This window comes from Stigmatopora nigra, chromosome 9, assembly GCF_051989575.1.
Source record: "Stigmatopora nigra isolate UIUO_SnigA chromosome 9, RoL_Snig_1.1, whole genome shotgun sequence".
NCBI lineage: Eukaryota > Metazoa > Chordata > Actinopteri > Syngnathiformes > Syngnathidae > Stigmatopora > Stigmatopora nigra.
Genome location: NC_135516.1, coordinates 8,070,773 through 8,086,428, shown reverse-complemented (window position 1 = coordinate 8,086,428; position 15,656 = coordinate 8,070,773). Strand labels below are relative to the sequence as shown.

The window sequence follows — 15,656 nt, the reverse complement described above, 5'->3', positions numbered from 1 at the left end:
CTATACCCACAATGCACCATTTTTGCTTCCTGCCTCCGGTGACGCCACACAGTCGCTCCCTTCCCATCTTTTCATGATTTCAATTATTGACAGCAGAATAAACAATTCAAAAATCTTAAATGTATTTATATTTTATTTACATTTCACAAACAATAAACCCAGAAGTACAACACGCAAAAGTTGACCTCAGAGAACCCCAAATAATTGATGCTGATATAGAATAGTTTACAGTAAAGAAAAAAAATCCCATCAAAACGTAAAGAAAAAGACTAGCTTTACATTCGGCATAAGAGTGTACAGAAAATGTGCAAGAATTATACATATTAGTTATAGTATTGATGTTGCACTTTGATGGTTAAGCATTGGGAAATTTTGAGACAAACCTATAGAAAAATAAACAGCTTCAGTTGAAGGCACAGCATCACTTTTACTAGATCTATCTCTATTTGTGTCAATGTACAAACAAGCCTCGGGATTCAACTTTTTATGTCAATATTCGACTTTAGACAAGGCTTTTAAAAAAGCAGTTATTAACCAGCATAATGTCCTATTTCAAAATGGACCATTCATCCAGGAGGCTGTGAAACAAATCTGAGTAACAGAGTTGAATAATCCTTCTCAAATAATGCTGGTCTGGCACCTTTGGTGATCCATTGAATGTACACAAATTTTGCAAGTGTATTATATGTATATGCCACACTAAGATTCTTAACACAATTCACTTCCTCATAACTTGTTTATGATACCACAAAATATGTCCTATAAAATTATTGTTGCCTAATTTTACAAAACAGCAGTTGGGATGCTTATAGTCTATGGACAAAAAAACACTGTGTGCATACTCCAAATGCAACCATGGTTACTTTTGCATTCACTCTTAAGATGTCTTAAGATGTTTTCCACCCCTTTGTGATGTTTTTATAGAGGATGGAGTGCCAAATAAAAGAAGCTTATTCAGCCTTTTTGTGTTATAAGACTGTCAGGGAGCCAGAAGAGTAACCTTGTCCTAGTAAATCGTTAAGATGAGATGGGATGGGGAAAAGCAAACAGTAAATAGAACATTGCAATTATTTTGCTTTGGTTTGGCTTGCTGCAGAAAGATTAAATTAGCCTTCCTGTCCAAAGTCGTCTGTGAATTTCTTCAGTTTTCCCAGATCTTGGTCATTGACGGTGGGCTTGGTGTTGGACAGAGACCTCAGCATATCAGACTGCAGAGAAAAAATCAATACAGAGCATTTTTTCATTATTCCCATTCATTTAAAAAAACAAACAAATAGTAGCCTTGTTCTGAAGACACCTCACCAAGCAAACTGTAGGTTCCAAAAGCTTCTCTCCTGGAACATCAATCCATGTCATCTCAACTGCATTGGGATCGCCAGGGGAGCAAGGAGTCAAGAGGTCATTTACTACCTTTTGAGGATCTGACCTCGATGGTCCATTGACCTAAGCAAAACACAATCAATTCAATGGGATAATTAGCCAAGAAGAAGCAATGTTCACAATATAACTACACAACTATATCAAATACCTACCCTTTTAAAATGTGTGGCCGCTTGGACCTTTCTGACAGGTTGCATGAGCGCGTCTCTCACGATGATACTGATATCTGCCCCTGAATAGCCATCTGTTTTCTTGCCCAGTGTAACAAAGTCTGAGTCGGTGAGACTGTTAGGTGTGGAGCCCAAGTGGAGTTTGAACATGAAGGAGCGCGCGTGTTCTTCTGGCAGTGGAATGTAGATCCTCTTCTCAAATCTATCATGGTTTGATTGAACAAAAATGAGCGGACAGTAGTACATTTGCATGATGCGACTCGCACCAAGTAAAAGCACTCTCACCTTCTTCTGATGGCAGAGTCTAGGGTCCACGGAATATTTGTCGCCCCAAGTACGAGCACTCCTTCATTGTCATTTCCAACACCTAAAATGGGAGTGTGTGGAAAAACAACATAAGGTTAGCCAACCTAAAAAATTTAAAAAAAAAAAAAATAGCATTGCTCCCTTTTGTTAAGTGCAGTGTTCGTGCACTTTTGTTGAGCCAAGGCAAGAACATCTCTAATTTCTTTAAATTTTAGTGTGAAATGTGGCTCCACTCAATTGAGGTGACAACGGCAGATAAACGGTTAAATTCAACCTGCATTAGATTGGAACTGTTTTGGAGATATTTTATAGTTGTAGCTTATTTGCCTTTGAATCAAAATGGCTTACCCATTGTATAGAAATGGGCCCTTAAGACATTTCTGTACAGCTTGGAAAGGGTATTATGAATTCCGAGTTTTATGGTGTGAACTACCTCGCAAACTTTGCTCCTATTTAAAGTGTCACAGCAGCATTTTTTAGCCCCATGTGATTTAGTTAGCAATCCATTGTTAAAATTTCAGCGACCAGTGGCAAGATAGGAGGCAGTGCAGAGCTGCGGAGAGCTGAAATTAAAGTACAAATGGAATGAGGGCTACCTTGCATCTGCACCAGGAACTCAGTCTTGATACGCCGGGCTGCCTCGCTCTCATTCTCGCTTCTGGAGCCGCAGAGGGAGTCGATCTCATCAATAAAGATGATGGAAGGCCTGTGTTCTCTCGCAAGGGCGAACAGATTTTTGACTAACCTGGTTGGTAGAGATAACACATTGACCAGATGAATATTTACTACTTTGATCATACGGTCAAGTTTTTGACTTCAGATCAATAACGTTTCATACTTTTCACTTTCTCCCAACCACTTGGATACAAGATCAGAAGAAGATACGGATAGAAAAGTGGAGTTGTTTGCTTCTGTTGCGACTGCTTTAGCCAAATAAGATTTCCCTGTACCTGGAGGTCCAAAGAGCAAGATCCCCCTCCATGGTGTTCTTTTTCCTTTAAATCAACCAAAGTTTTTTTTATTGTTGATTGAAAAACACCACAATATTTGCTCTGACTGCAGAATTGTGAACTGTACCTGTAAATAGATGAGGGAATTTGATTGGGAGAATCACAGCTTCTTTAAGGGCCTCCTTTGCGCCCTCTAAACCGGCAACATCATCCCACTTAATGTTTGGCCTCTCCATAACAATGGCACCTGATGAAATTCATCACATTACAAAATTAGATAGAGCAACACAATAGGTGATCGATCAAAAAGTGGAGTATAGAAACTAAAGTAAAATTACTGTGAATCCCAAGTTTATAGGGAGTGATTCAGCTGAAATTACCAGCTATTGGTGGTTACCAAATTAATTTGTTAACATTAAAGCTTAATAGAGGGAGTTTCTTTCAGGTCTGTAGGTTTTGTATTGTACAGGACAAATTATTGTAATAATAGAGGAATTTGGAAATTGACTAGTCACACAAAGATCAAAACAAAATCATGCTGTGCTACACACCAATTATGCAAATAACAGACCTGAGAGTTGGTTCTGCATCTTCTTTTTCTCTGGATCATCTCCATCATCACTATCATTCCTAAGCACACAAACGGACAGACTAAATATTCAAAATCTGACCTGAATTTGGCCATAAATTACTGCCACACCCAGAAACGCACCCTTTGTCATCAGACTCTTTGACAGGCTTTGCAGGTGGAGCTTTCTCCTTCTTCTTCAGATACTCCTTTAACTTCTCTGCCCGGTCCAAATATTCAGCACATTTTGCACGGATGCTCTGTTTTGCTTTGTCACCTTGCGCTTCATCTGTAAAGAATCCGGTAAATGACGCATGTCAAGGAAGACATTGTGACTTTTTTACCACTGCTATTTATAAAAGGCATGCTTTAGAAATTGATATGACTGATGGCTTACATTTGACAACGTGAAGGAAGTACTGTACAGCTGCCTGGTACATTCGCAGAGCCTCCTCATAGTTCTGGGCTTTATCCTCTTGAGCTGCCTTACTGGCAAGATCGATGGCTTTCTATGAACAAAAACAGAAAACCATTTGAGTTTTAGCTAGCGTAAACATACAATCATATTGAATATAAACATATTCTACCTCTCACATCAAATAAACAAAGACCAGATCAAAAGATTATATTAAGTAACTATTTTATTGTAAACGACAATGTAAATAATAACAGTTAAATCGTTGGCACTGAATGTTGGGGATTCACAGCCACTCCTCGCGGTTTAAATGAATTGGACGTCTAACGTTGTCAATGGAAGGCAATGAGTTAACAACACGTAAAAAATATATTGCACTTTGTTGTTCTGCGTGACGACTTAAATAAGCTGCTAAGAATCGGACGAAATTTCACACTCACATTTTGGCTTCATAATTAAAATTCCCTCTCTATTTTAAAGAGTTTAATCGTCATAAAGTTATTGTACAACAATGTTCCCCTCATATCCAAGATGGACACACCGAATATAGGCCGAAAATAATATGCTAGTGTAGCTAGCCGCGCTGTCAAAAAATAAACTCGCAGAAATTAAATGACATCTTATTGCATGTAACGTTAGGGAAGCATTCTTCTTGACTGTAAAATAGCTCTCAATGCGCATTTTGTTTACACGATTTCTCAAATACTATGATATTAAAAAAACTGCTGAGGCTAAAATAGCTAAATAGGCTAGTTAGCGGCTAATGTTTCGTTACCTCTTTCGACAGCCGGCCAAATATATAAATGGACTTTCTCAATAGCAACAGAAGAGTAGAAAACAAAACAATTCTTTGATGCTGTCTAGTCATATCTATATTTATAGTTTTTATGACATCTGCGCTTTCAGGTTTAAGCCTCCACTTACCTGTAAATTATTGTTGGTAGCCATGATGGCTGATCACTTGTCTTGATAGCCGAAACGATCGAAATACCTCTTAAATCAGCCCTTTTTTATTGTTTAGTAAACTCGTCAACACGTTAAATTAATAGCTGTTTGGCTTGTTTTCGTTCCTGAAAACGTCGCCGAGTTGTTTCGAGGTGGAAACTTCCGCATTGAAAAGCGTCGACTTGCGCACACGGAATGTGATGACGTCATTACGCTATGGCACGTAACTGATCTTGTTTAAAAATAAACGCCCAACACCAACAATAAGACGTCGTTTTGTTTTTAACCTCACCCTATTTTCTTCTTCCATTATTATTATTATTATTATTATTCAAAAGCATACATAGATCATGGTAAAGATGGACCTTTTACAATTAAATAAACAGCATTTTCATTTTGTTTACATTTACTATATTGTAAGACACAGTACCCCTGGCACAATTAACATGAAATTAGACAAAATTAATTCTCAATCAACTATTGATTTGGTGTTATTTAGAAAACAGAACAAGTGTTGGTATCTTTTTTTGGGCAGGGCAGTTTTCTACACGCATTTGAGACTAGCTAAATATTGGTATGATTGGATTCGCACAGAAACACAATTCTGTATTAACCTCTTTATACTCAAGGTACTCCTGTAACTCTTCAGCTCTGTCCAAGTACTCCTTACATTTTTCTCTGATTTTCTGGTTGCCATCTTTACCTTGGGTTTCACCTAACAGGAACAAAAACATCGCTCATTAGGATTCAAGACAGAGATCATTTCCTTGTGGATGAATCGGACAAAATATAACACATCACGTGAGTGATGGGCATCCATGTTGGGACAGTGAAGACTACAGGTGTAACCTTTCTGAAATACAGCAGGGATGATGGAATACCTGCCTTGGTAACTCACGGTTTAATATATGAAGAAAGTATCTGACGGCATGTTTGTAATCACGAATGGCGTCTTCGTAGTTTCCCGACTGGTCCGCCTGCGAGGCCTTGTTCGCCATTGCTATGGCTTTCTGCAAGATGACAGGATTGTTTGACAATTCACATGCTGAATTGCTGAATTCCATATTTGCTTTACTTATTGAGTTACAAACAATGAGCAAATAGTGAGAAGCAGTCATTACTAAGATCTTGCGTGAAGGTTAACCATTGCAAACTACAATGTTGGTATCTTTCTGAATCACATCTCAATCTGATAATCAATGAATATAAGATTGTTCAAATATTTGGGCCGGGTGGAGTAACAATTTTGTTAGAACGCACCTAGTTTGAATGGAAGAAAAATAATATTGGTCCATGTGAGTGAGAGGTGTGTTATGTTGACCAGGTGTGTCATAATTCACTAATATTTCAAACCCAAAAAGACAGTTATGACCTGATCAACAACTTATACATAACTGGAATGAAAGTATCAAGACTTAATTGTTTATCAATTTGGTAAACGATGCAAGTATTGAGAGATGGAAATTATTTGTCAGAGTACAAGATAATAAACTAAAAACACAAAGCAAAGAGTTCATCATAGTAACTAATTGGAAGTTTGTAATGGGTCAAGTAAATCTGCAAACTGAAACCCTACCAAGCATGTATTTTGAGGTTTTTTCCCCTAGATATTGTACATGTCAGTATAGTAGTTGGACTTGAGACACATGATTACCCCCAATGTGATGCCAACGTTTGTGGACGTCAAGTTTTGATACTTTTTTTGTTGGTTTTTGCTTAATGTGAAAAAAATACACATAACCAATGCCCACTATCAGTCCCACGGTAGTCTTCAATAATTAACAACAAACATACTCTGTTACTATCCTCTTTTAGATAGCTTATAGCTATGGCATTCACGAACTTTGGTTGACACATAAATGAGAATTTTTTTGTTCGCCATGCGATTTTAGGATATTTTCATTCAACAGCAAAACAGTATTGATGGTCAACCCTACCTGCAAATTGGTGGGTTCCATCTTGGAGGCTAATACAAGTCAAAATGAACTTATTCGAGGCTTATTTGTTGCCACAGACGCACTAGTGACAGCAAACTTTGGTTCCTGGTTGCTTTGTGCCACACACTCGACAATGCCGACATGAGAGTGAGTCACAAGTTGTTTTCGCGAGCTTTCGAAATACTGTCCACTGCTTTTCCTTGTTCACCACTTTAAAACTATCGGAACATAAATTTTAAGTAATCATTTTTGTACTGTTCGTCACAAAGTCATAACTAGCTAAGTTCTATTTCGTTTCACTTGCAAACTGAAACTAGGAAACGCGAAGCTTTTGGTAACGCCCCTTAAAAAAAGAAGAAATACTTAAGATGCGTGTCATGCACAAAATGTCCACTAGAGGTAGACAAAGTTCTGTATTTGTAAATCAATCACCTCGATTTCACCCCACAATAATAATATTAGTAATTATATAACAAATTCAGTATAATTCAGAGCCATAGACGTCCAATTCATTTGAACTTGAAGGGCTAGCAGTGAATGATCAATTCAGTCGAAACGAATTAATCCTCCATTCGTTGTGTCTTGAAAAAAATACTGTCATTAACAATTTTTTAAAAAGTCAATTTAAAAAAATATCCTATGCATTGCCCAGGCTTTAAATCTCATTATATTTATATAATGACAATAAAAACATTCAATTCAATTTATTTGGGACTGCATTAGGCGTTAGATATGACCCAGAATATGATTTTTATGGAAATAATTTATTTCATTTAATGTTTTTATTCTTTTTATTTTATTTTTAATGACCAAAGCACCTATTAAGGGGTAGATCAGACCTTTCTGTACTTCTATATGCGTGCAACGAGTGACAGAAGACCACACAGGCAGTCCCAAGTCCATTTGACGTCACTTGGGAGCGTCAGTCAGATGAGCCTTTTCCCCTTCTCGAAAATTTGAGGCTGTCCACAACCAGGACTCATGCGATCCATTGCTTATTTCCACCTCCAAGGCTCGTCACGTTCAAGGCTGGACTTGAAAAAACGTGTTAATGAGGCATTTCACAAGAATACGGTTCTCCAGATGACCAGACACCCAGTCGGGATCTCCACAGTGGAAAATGGGAAAAGAGGTAACAGGAGTTCAACTCCTCGCAGTGTTTTTCTCCATTTTTCTTTACAGGTGCGCAAACGCGCAAGAAGCGCTCCAGGGATTCACTGGTTTTAGTTTGAGCCCCCCTTATTTCAATTTGGCGCAAAGATCTAGTATTTCTTCCACTGCCACCTGTGGGAAGGATGAATTTGGGACCCCCAGATCTGATTTGTACTGTAAACTCGTCGGAGGACCACCCATTGGATTTGTCACTCAAAACATTCAGGTAAGATCGCAATATTAACCACATAAAGCTCCCATTATGAAGGTTTACTTTTCCTGAACTTTGGCTTTTACAGGGTTTTAACAAACCTGAAATATTTGAAGTTTTTATTCTATTGTTTGCAAAGGAAATGGCCTTCAGGATTAGAAGTGTAAAGTCACTCCATCAATTTAGGAATAATAGCAATCTCACAATGAAACTGTAGGAAGGGGGACAATAGAAGTTCATTTTTGTGCCTTTAGGTCTAAATCTAATCGCCAGACATATTATATCTTGTATTTGTTTGCGATCTATTGTTACTGTTCTTCCTTTGTTAGGAAATAGTTGGACATGTAACTGCATCCCTGAGCAAATTTGTTATTTATTTATGATTTATTCTTATTATTTATAGATTTTTTGGTCTGTTTGTTTGTTGTTGTTATTTGTGCACTTTGTGATTGAGCTTTAACTCTCATTATAATAGATCTCTATATGTGATTTTAAGTAGAATTAAGTGCCTTATTTTGAATTCTTGGTCCACTAAATGTTTTTATTCTCTGTGAACCCTCTTGAATAGAAATTGTTTGGGATTGCAAATTTAAACAAGGTCCAACAAATATAGAATAAATGGTGGTTGTTGGTTTGACCTAATCTAGTCTCTCGGAAATGACACAATTTTTTCCTTCTGGCCTATATTCGACCTCCATTGTAACTTATTTGTGTGAATAATGTTTGAAAATATGAATTGTTTATGGCTCTTTTTGTCAAAAAGGTTCCCGACCCCTGTCCTAACTGAACATTTGTCGTAATGCAGGGCCAGTTCTGCGACTACTGCAATGCCGCTGACCCGAGCAAAGCTCACCCAGTGACCAATGCTATAGACGGGACAGAACGCTGGTGGCAGAGCCCCCCTCTCTCCAAAGGGCTGGGGTACAATGAAGTGAACATCACTCTGGACCTCGGCCAGGTAATTTTCTAATTCATATTTTTGCATGCAAATCGAGTTCGACTCACCTGATTTATTGTTCTGCTGCTACTGAGTCCCGATCCAATTCTTTGTAAATGTATTAGGGAGGAAGAAAAAGCACATCCAAATGTATTTTTTTTCCAATGTGAATAAAGTTATCCAACATTCAAATCACCATAAAAGTGTTGACGAAAATAATAATAATAAAAAATTGGCGAATGTGTTGTGCAGCACAAAATATCATAGTGGTCAGATTAAATGGATATATTTGGTTCTCATAAATAAACTTATAAAATAGTCCAATGTCAAACACTTAGATCCCTTGATTGTGATTTTCTTGTTAATTGTCGTTGAACATTTTGTCTTTGTTTTGCAGTCTATTTTATTAGGGTAAATATATACATATATAGTGTAATACTGTCTATCTATTTTTCCACTATACCTGAGGATTATTTTGTTTTTTGTAGGCTTTAACTCTTTCCCTGCAATTGATAGTTACAAACATCAATTTAACTGTAAAGACTGGCATTGAGTGATCTTGTTTCACCACTAGAGGGAAAGACAGAAATATTCTTGTTTGGACCTGTAGAATCTTATTAAAAGCATGATGTTGAAGATCTAAAAAGTGTTGTTTTGGACTCTCCCAGTGTCACATAATGAGCGCCGGCTTTTCTATTTCCACGCTTAAGCTAAGCAAAGACCCTACATAGCTAAATATAATACTAGTACATGTGCGCGGACATGTGTAGGACCTTTGAGGACGCCTGGGTTTAATATGTGGTAATGCTTCATGTATTTGGGAGTGTTACATTGTATTATGGAGCGCTATAAAGGGCATGGCATGAGCTCTCTTACTTGTGACTACCAGCTACACAAAACCCTCCTGGACCCTCACCAGGATCGCTACCACATGAAAGCACACACACACACCTGTCACAAACACGTTTCTTTTAACAGAATCAATTGCCATCAGCATGTCTGGAGTTGTCAGTGTTGCATTTTTGTGTGTGTTTTAACTCATTTTCAAACCAGCGATCGCAAATGACAATCAAATGAATGAATACATGTCATCCAAATTTATTCTTTAAAAAAATGGGGTGTTTTATATAGGTTAAGTTATTTTTGGGGGTGCAATCTTTGGGCTAGAACACAACTGAATGAGTTATGTGGTTTCTTTCAAGGGCTGTGCAGGTGGCTTTTCTATAACACACTGTGAGCAGATAATTTAGATAAAGGCAGTGTTGAGATTTGTACTGAAGCTCAAAGTGTTCTTTCATTTTTTTGAATACAGATTTGATGGTCTGCCAAGTTTAAAATATGAGTTATTAAGAACAAGTGTCTGGTTTTGATCCTTCCCAGCCACTGCTCTGTGATCCACTTCAAACATACAAGAAATGTCAATAAAAGCAATTTCACATTGCTTTTCATTTATTAATAACAGAAGCCAAATCTTTCTCTCGTCCTATTTGTGGTTACTGCTTTAGTGGTAAACTTAACCCACATCAGTGCACAGCAAAGTATGGACTTCTTTTCTAGGAGCACTTGGCATGGCGAAACAATTCTCCAGTAGTCAGACCATTGGAATGAATATTGTTGCTGTAAACATGGACACCAAGTATCAGACATACAGTCACTCCATTTTTCTAGGGAATGTATTTTAAGAGGGCTGCGTATTCATGTGCTTATCTATCTGAGTAAGCTGAACATCTGAGGCAAATAGCAGGTTATAGTGTTACTGTGGTCCAGCTGATGATCCACAGCTCATTCTGATTCAGGTGCTTGAAGTCTATTGGAAATTTGCCATTGATGACGTTAGATATTCAATTTGTTTGGTGTTAATAAATGAATAATCAACCACAGCCAAAAGATTAACTATACTCTAATTGCTAACTAATGTACAAACACTTTGATGAATCTCATATAGTAGTTATTTAGTCCCATTTTTTTGGGGCTAATTGTAATCTTTCTGTTTTGGGCCTATTGAAGGCTCAGAGTTTAGATACTTTTATTTTGCTGTCAATTATTTACTGGTTTTGGCTTCACAGGAATAAAGGTGTGTCGATGAACATGATTTTATTGGTGACATTATTAGAGTAAATGCAGTCACAAGACAAATGTCTATAAAGCCCAATCACGTAGACATTGTTTGTCTCTTCATGCTGACAACTACAGCTCTGTTGTGGCTCTTTGCCATCTTCCTAATTCCACCATGTAGTCATGGAGAAAAATACAGCAGACTCGTGGACTCCCCGCCCTCCGCTGTCCACCTGTTGCGTGCACACACAAACAGTTGCATCGATGCATTGTGTTGCCGCAATCCTCCGACGGGCCTGATCGCCTGTGACAGAAAGTAATGCCTCCTCGTTGAATGGCATTCCTTTGCTATCACATCAGAATCTCAGGATGTCACATTAGACTTTGTACACTGGTCTCTGTTGTGCACTTTGTTTGAACTTTGGTGTTGTGGGTTTATTGTTAGGGAAGCGTGCAGATCGAGCTAAAGCTCAAAAGCTGAATATATTTTGGTGTATTAATTACAAATTAGAAAAAAACCCTCCGAAATAATCATGTAGAATTTATTTCGTGTATGCAACTTTTTCTAAGTGTAGTAAACACCCACATGGTTGTATCTTTACGGGGTAACTTATCCATTGTGTTATTTTTTTAAATAATATTGGTTGTGTTGTGCTCAGACCTAAGTAGTAGGTTTGTTGAGTTGTTAAGTAAAGTTTTTGTTTGACATGTGCATGTGTCTCATCTTCCTGGCCTTAAAACCTTGTAAAAGCATCAGGAGCGACCTCTAACCTCACAATACATTGACAGGACAGCCCTTCAAATCATCCTTTTTTATTCCTTTAGATCACTTCTGATGAACACTGAGGAAACATTCATACTTTGGTGCTAATCTCTACACTTGCGTGTGTTTTCATTTTTGAATTGTCAAGCTTCGACAGCTCGCATCAATTTATGTGATGTGCTAAATGAACACCCTGAGGTGTAAAGTGCTGCAGGCCAACTGCCTACTGCCCCTGTTTCTGACCTCCAAATTAACACTTGACAGAACTTCATCGTCTAGAAACAGAATGACACACTAACACATGGAAATGCAATAGAGGGGGAATTAAAGGTGTGTCAGATACTGCACCCCTGCGGTTGGCTGGCCACCGACTGATTCAGGGTGTCCCCCACCTGGTGCCCGTACTTAGCTGGGGTAGACTCCAGCACCCCCGGGACCCTTCAGAGGATATGTAGTTCAGAAAATGAATGAATTAATTTCTTATTTAATAAGGGTAAAGCACATAGTAATGAATATATGCATGTTAATGAAAAAAATATATAAAACAGATGTATACAGATAGCACAGTTTTAAATGATGATGATGATGTTGATGGGATGTAGTCTATAATAAACAGTTCCCATTGGAAACAAATGTAAGTATTATTTAATTATTATTCCACGACTGCACTAAAATTCAATTTCTACTGAATTGATGCCTTTTTGAGTGTACTTTATTCCATATTTTGTTTGTGACTTCACTGCTGAGTATGATGTGCCCTCACAACTAATCAGAGAAAACCTCATCACAGGCCACAGAGTGGGCAAACAAGGGGACCCCAGACAAACATGAGAGCTGAAAATAGAAGCACAGCTTTGCAGGGGAGCTACCCACCACCATCAATAAAAGGCTGCCAGAAGTTTAGGAGAAACAGGGGGGAAGGATTGGGAGGCAGGGAGTGAGTCAGGGTGGTCAGAGACGTGCTGGCTGGCACACAGATCCATCTCAAATTCCGGACATAGCGCCACATTCCCACCCCTCTCCTAATGCCCAGTGATGCCGAGGGTGCCGCCGCGTTCGGCAACCTGTCACCAGTCGTAAGTCACAGCAGTGAAAATCTTCTCCCCGCATGATAGATACACAGTGGATTAAGATGTTAACTACAACTGTGTCTTTTAATGAACGTGGGTCTGTTTAGGTTGTGATACATTAGAGCACTATGGAATGTTTGTAACCATGCTCACATAAAAACTTGTGTTGTTCGAGGTGGTGACTTTGAAAGGAATCTTTCAGGATAAGGCCAGTGTTGATGTGACATATGCTCTCATTTCTGTCCCTTTTACTCTCTTGTAGCAGTCTAAACATCTTTGAAACAAACCCTAAGTCTGCATGTTGTTTTTACACTTTATTGTGGAAAATAAAACTTTCCTTACCTGCCTTGCCGTGCTTTTTCATCAACGCACTAGTGGATGCTAGACGAGTGCAGGCCTGCCCTGAAGCATCAAGAGAGATTTTCCATACAAATGTCTCGAAATAAAAGAACAAATATCCTTTTCATCAATCACTCAAATCCCAAAGCATTTAAAGAATCCTGCCTGAGTGTGTGTGTGTGCTATTGAAATCTTAAATATTGTTTTAGGAGCTTTTCCAAGAGTTTTTCTTTAGTGCTCTAGAGGAAGCTTTGGCAGGTTATTTTCTGGAGATTAACTGTAATTTCTTTTCTTTTTAAGATGTTTCATGTTGCTTACGTCATCATAAAGTTTGGTAATTCTCCTCGACCTGACCTGTGGGTGCTGGAGCGCTCCATTGACAATGGGAGGACTTTCACCCCTTGGCAGTATTTTGCACGTGAGTTTTTACATCAGAAAATGTAGTAAAGATTTACACATATCAACATGAACATCCAATTGAAAAAAATAGCCAAGTAAAAACCATGTTAACCAATTTCTCGTTTCATGAGAAAAGTATTTTTGGAATGTTGTCCCTACCAGTATTACTCAGTTTTCATGAAAATCAAGACAAAATACACAAAGTATTTTTTAAAAAGCTTTGAGAAAAACAACATTGTGTGCAGATTCCAAACACGAGTGCTTCGATAGGTTCGGAAAGCGTCCCAACGCTCCACTCATAAATGACGGTGATCAGCTTTGCACTACCGATTATTCCTCACTCGTCCCTCTGGAGAACGGAGAGGTAAACACCATGCCAGCGACTTAAATCTGCCATATTTTTATATGTGTTTGAAACTAAATCACTGTGTGTGGTGTCCAGATTGTGGTGTCCTTGATCAATGGTCGACCAGGCTCTCGAGACTTCACCCGCTCTCCAGTGTTGCAGCACTTCACCAGGGCGACCAATGTGCGCCTGCGGTTCCTGCGTACGAACACGCTACTGGGTCACCTCATCTCCAAGGCTATGAGAGACCCCACCGTCACACGTAGGGTGAGTCACGAATTGGACCGCCATGACACACGTTGGCGCAGTGCTTGAATAGAATAAAAAATATGTACCGATAATTAGGTTTTTGGGTCGTATCATGAGTTGTAGCTTTGCTGTTTGAATTCAATCATGAAATTATTTGTGATAGTTCTATATATGGGGTGACCGAGTGGTTATTTGTGTGGAGTTTGCATGTTCTACCCAGCCTTGGGTGGGTTTTCTTTGGGTAATCTGGTTTCCTCCCATATCCCAAAGACAATCAGAGTAGAGTAGTATGTTAAATTGCACTTGTGTATGAGTGTGAGTACGATCTGTTGTCCGTTTCCTTGTGCCCTGCGATTGGCTGATCACAGATTCAGCTCCACCCCTCCCTGCGACCCTTATTCGTTTCAGAAAATGAATGAAAGAATAGAAGAGTTCTGTATATTACAATACCTAATTGAGATGATTGTGTGCTGACAGATGTTAATGATTTTATAGCGTTTACAGTCGAGTGAGTCGGCCCGTAACACTTGATACTATGAATAACTATCTCCTGTTGGCAAGGAAACAAGCCTGATGGGTTCATTATGATTTTTTTCAGTACTACTACAGTATCAAAGATATCAGCATCGGTGGGCGCTGCGTGTGTCACGGCCACGCTCAGGCATGTGGGGCCATTCGTGACCCAGAAGACCCAAACAAGTAAGTCTCCCTTTTAAAAAAAGGTCTTCAATACCTACTACATCTCACCGGTCATGTGGGCTTTCTTAAGGTTTTGCTTATTAATTTTTTACTGGATCCAAATTTACTTCATTTCTTTGTTAATGGACCTCACATTGATAAAAGACAAAATTTTGTCAATGTTGAAAGTTATACTTTTTTGGTTACAGTGCAGGACCATATATTTTTTTATCCTCATTCACTGCCAACCCTCCCACTCAAAATGAATTTAATGTCTATCTCCATCAATGGCAGAGAATTAGTTAAATTTAACATTCTAGCATGACATCATACAATTGAAAACATACCAAATGGCATTGATGACCATCAAACTACATTCCCGGTTGGCTCCATGTGTTTGTTTAATCTCATCAGACTCCAATGTGAGTGCCAGCACAACACCTGTGGTGAGTCATGTGACCGCTGCTGTCCAGGATTCAGCCAGAAGCCGTGGCGTGCCGCCTCTGTTGACAGCCCCAACGAATGTCAACGTGAGTGTGTGACACGCCGTCTGACAGCGTTGTGCCGAGAACTCAAGTGTCCACTTGTTACTGTTTGGCGATGCCCTGATATGGTATCACTCAGCACCTTGTTGAGAGAGTGGAGGACGACTTTCCTTATGTGGCATGCATGTAGAAGAGTCCAAAATTAAGAAATTACTAGTATAAAGAATTTGCATCACACTCTTTTTGGACTTCGTTTTGAAACTAAAACGTTTTATTCGACTTTGGCTAACACTATTAAATA

At 38.7% G+C, this 15,656-nt stretch overlaps 2 protein-coding genes across 3 annotated transcripts in view; one reads left to right on the top strand and one right to left on the bottom strand.

The window, feature by feature from the left end:
* Positions 1-115: 115 nt before the first annotated feature.
* On the bottom strand, positions 116-6,984 carry vps4b (vacuolar protein sorting 4 homolog B). 2 transcript variants are annotated; one of them, XM_077724680.1, is made up of 13 exons: positions 6,672-6,984; positions 5,633-5,744; positions 5,349-5,449; positions 3,772-3,883; positions 3,519-3,663; positions 3,378-3,436; positions 2,934-3,053; positions 2,695-2,851; positions 2,453-2,601; positions 1,836-1,917; positions 1,533-1,752; positions 1,303-1,443; positions 116-1,208 (listed from the first exon to the last, which is right to left on the bottom strand). In XM_077724680.1, the coding sequence occupies exons 1-13, from the start codon at positions 6,690-6,692 to the stop codon at positions 1,107-1,109; spliced, it is 1,521 nt and encodes a 506-aa protein (XP_077580806.1). In that variant the 5' UTR covers positions 6,693-6,984; the 3' UTR covers positions 116-1,106. The 2 variants fall into 2 exon arrangements, with proteins under 2 accessions (XP_077580806.1, XP_077580807.1); XM_077724681.1 differs by lacking the exons at positions 5,349-5,449; positions 5,633-5,744; positions 6,672-6,984 and adding an exon at positions 4,714-4,990.
* A 642-nt stretch (positions 6,985-7,626) lies between these two features.
* The window catches only part of LOC144201782 (laminin subunit alpha-3-like), a 38,119-nt gene continuing 30,089 nt past the window's right edge, over positions 7,627-15,656 (top strand). Inside the window, exons 1-7 of the mRNA XM_077724552.1 lie at positions 7,627-8,049; positions 8,840-8,992; positions 13,499-13,616; positions 13,843-13,961; positions 14,040-14,210; positions 14,791-14,891; positions 15,285-15,400. Coding sequence (XP_077580678.1) covers positions 7,792-8,049; positions 8,840-8,992; positions 13,499-13,616; positions 13,843-13,961; positions 14,040-14,210; positions 14,791-14,891; positions 15,285-15,400 — 1,036 coding nt within the window. The 5' untranslated portion in view covers positions 7,627-7,791. The remainder of the gene's footprint in view (positions 8,050-8,839; positions 8,993-13,498; positions 13,617-13,842; positions 13,962-14,039; positions 14,211-14,790; positions 14,892-15,284; positions 15,401-15,656) is intronic.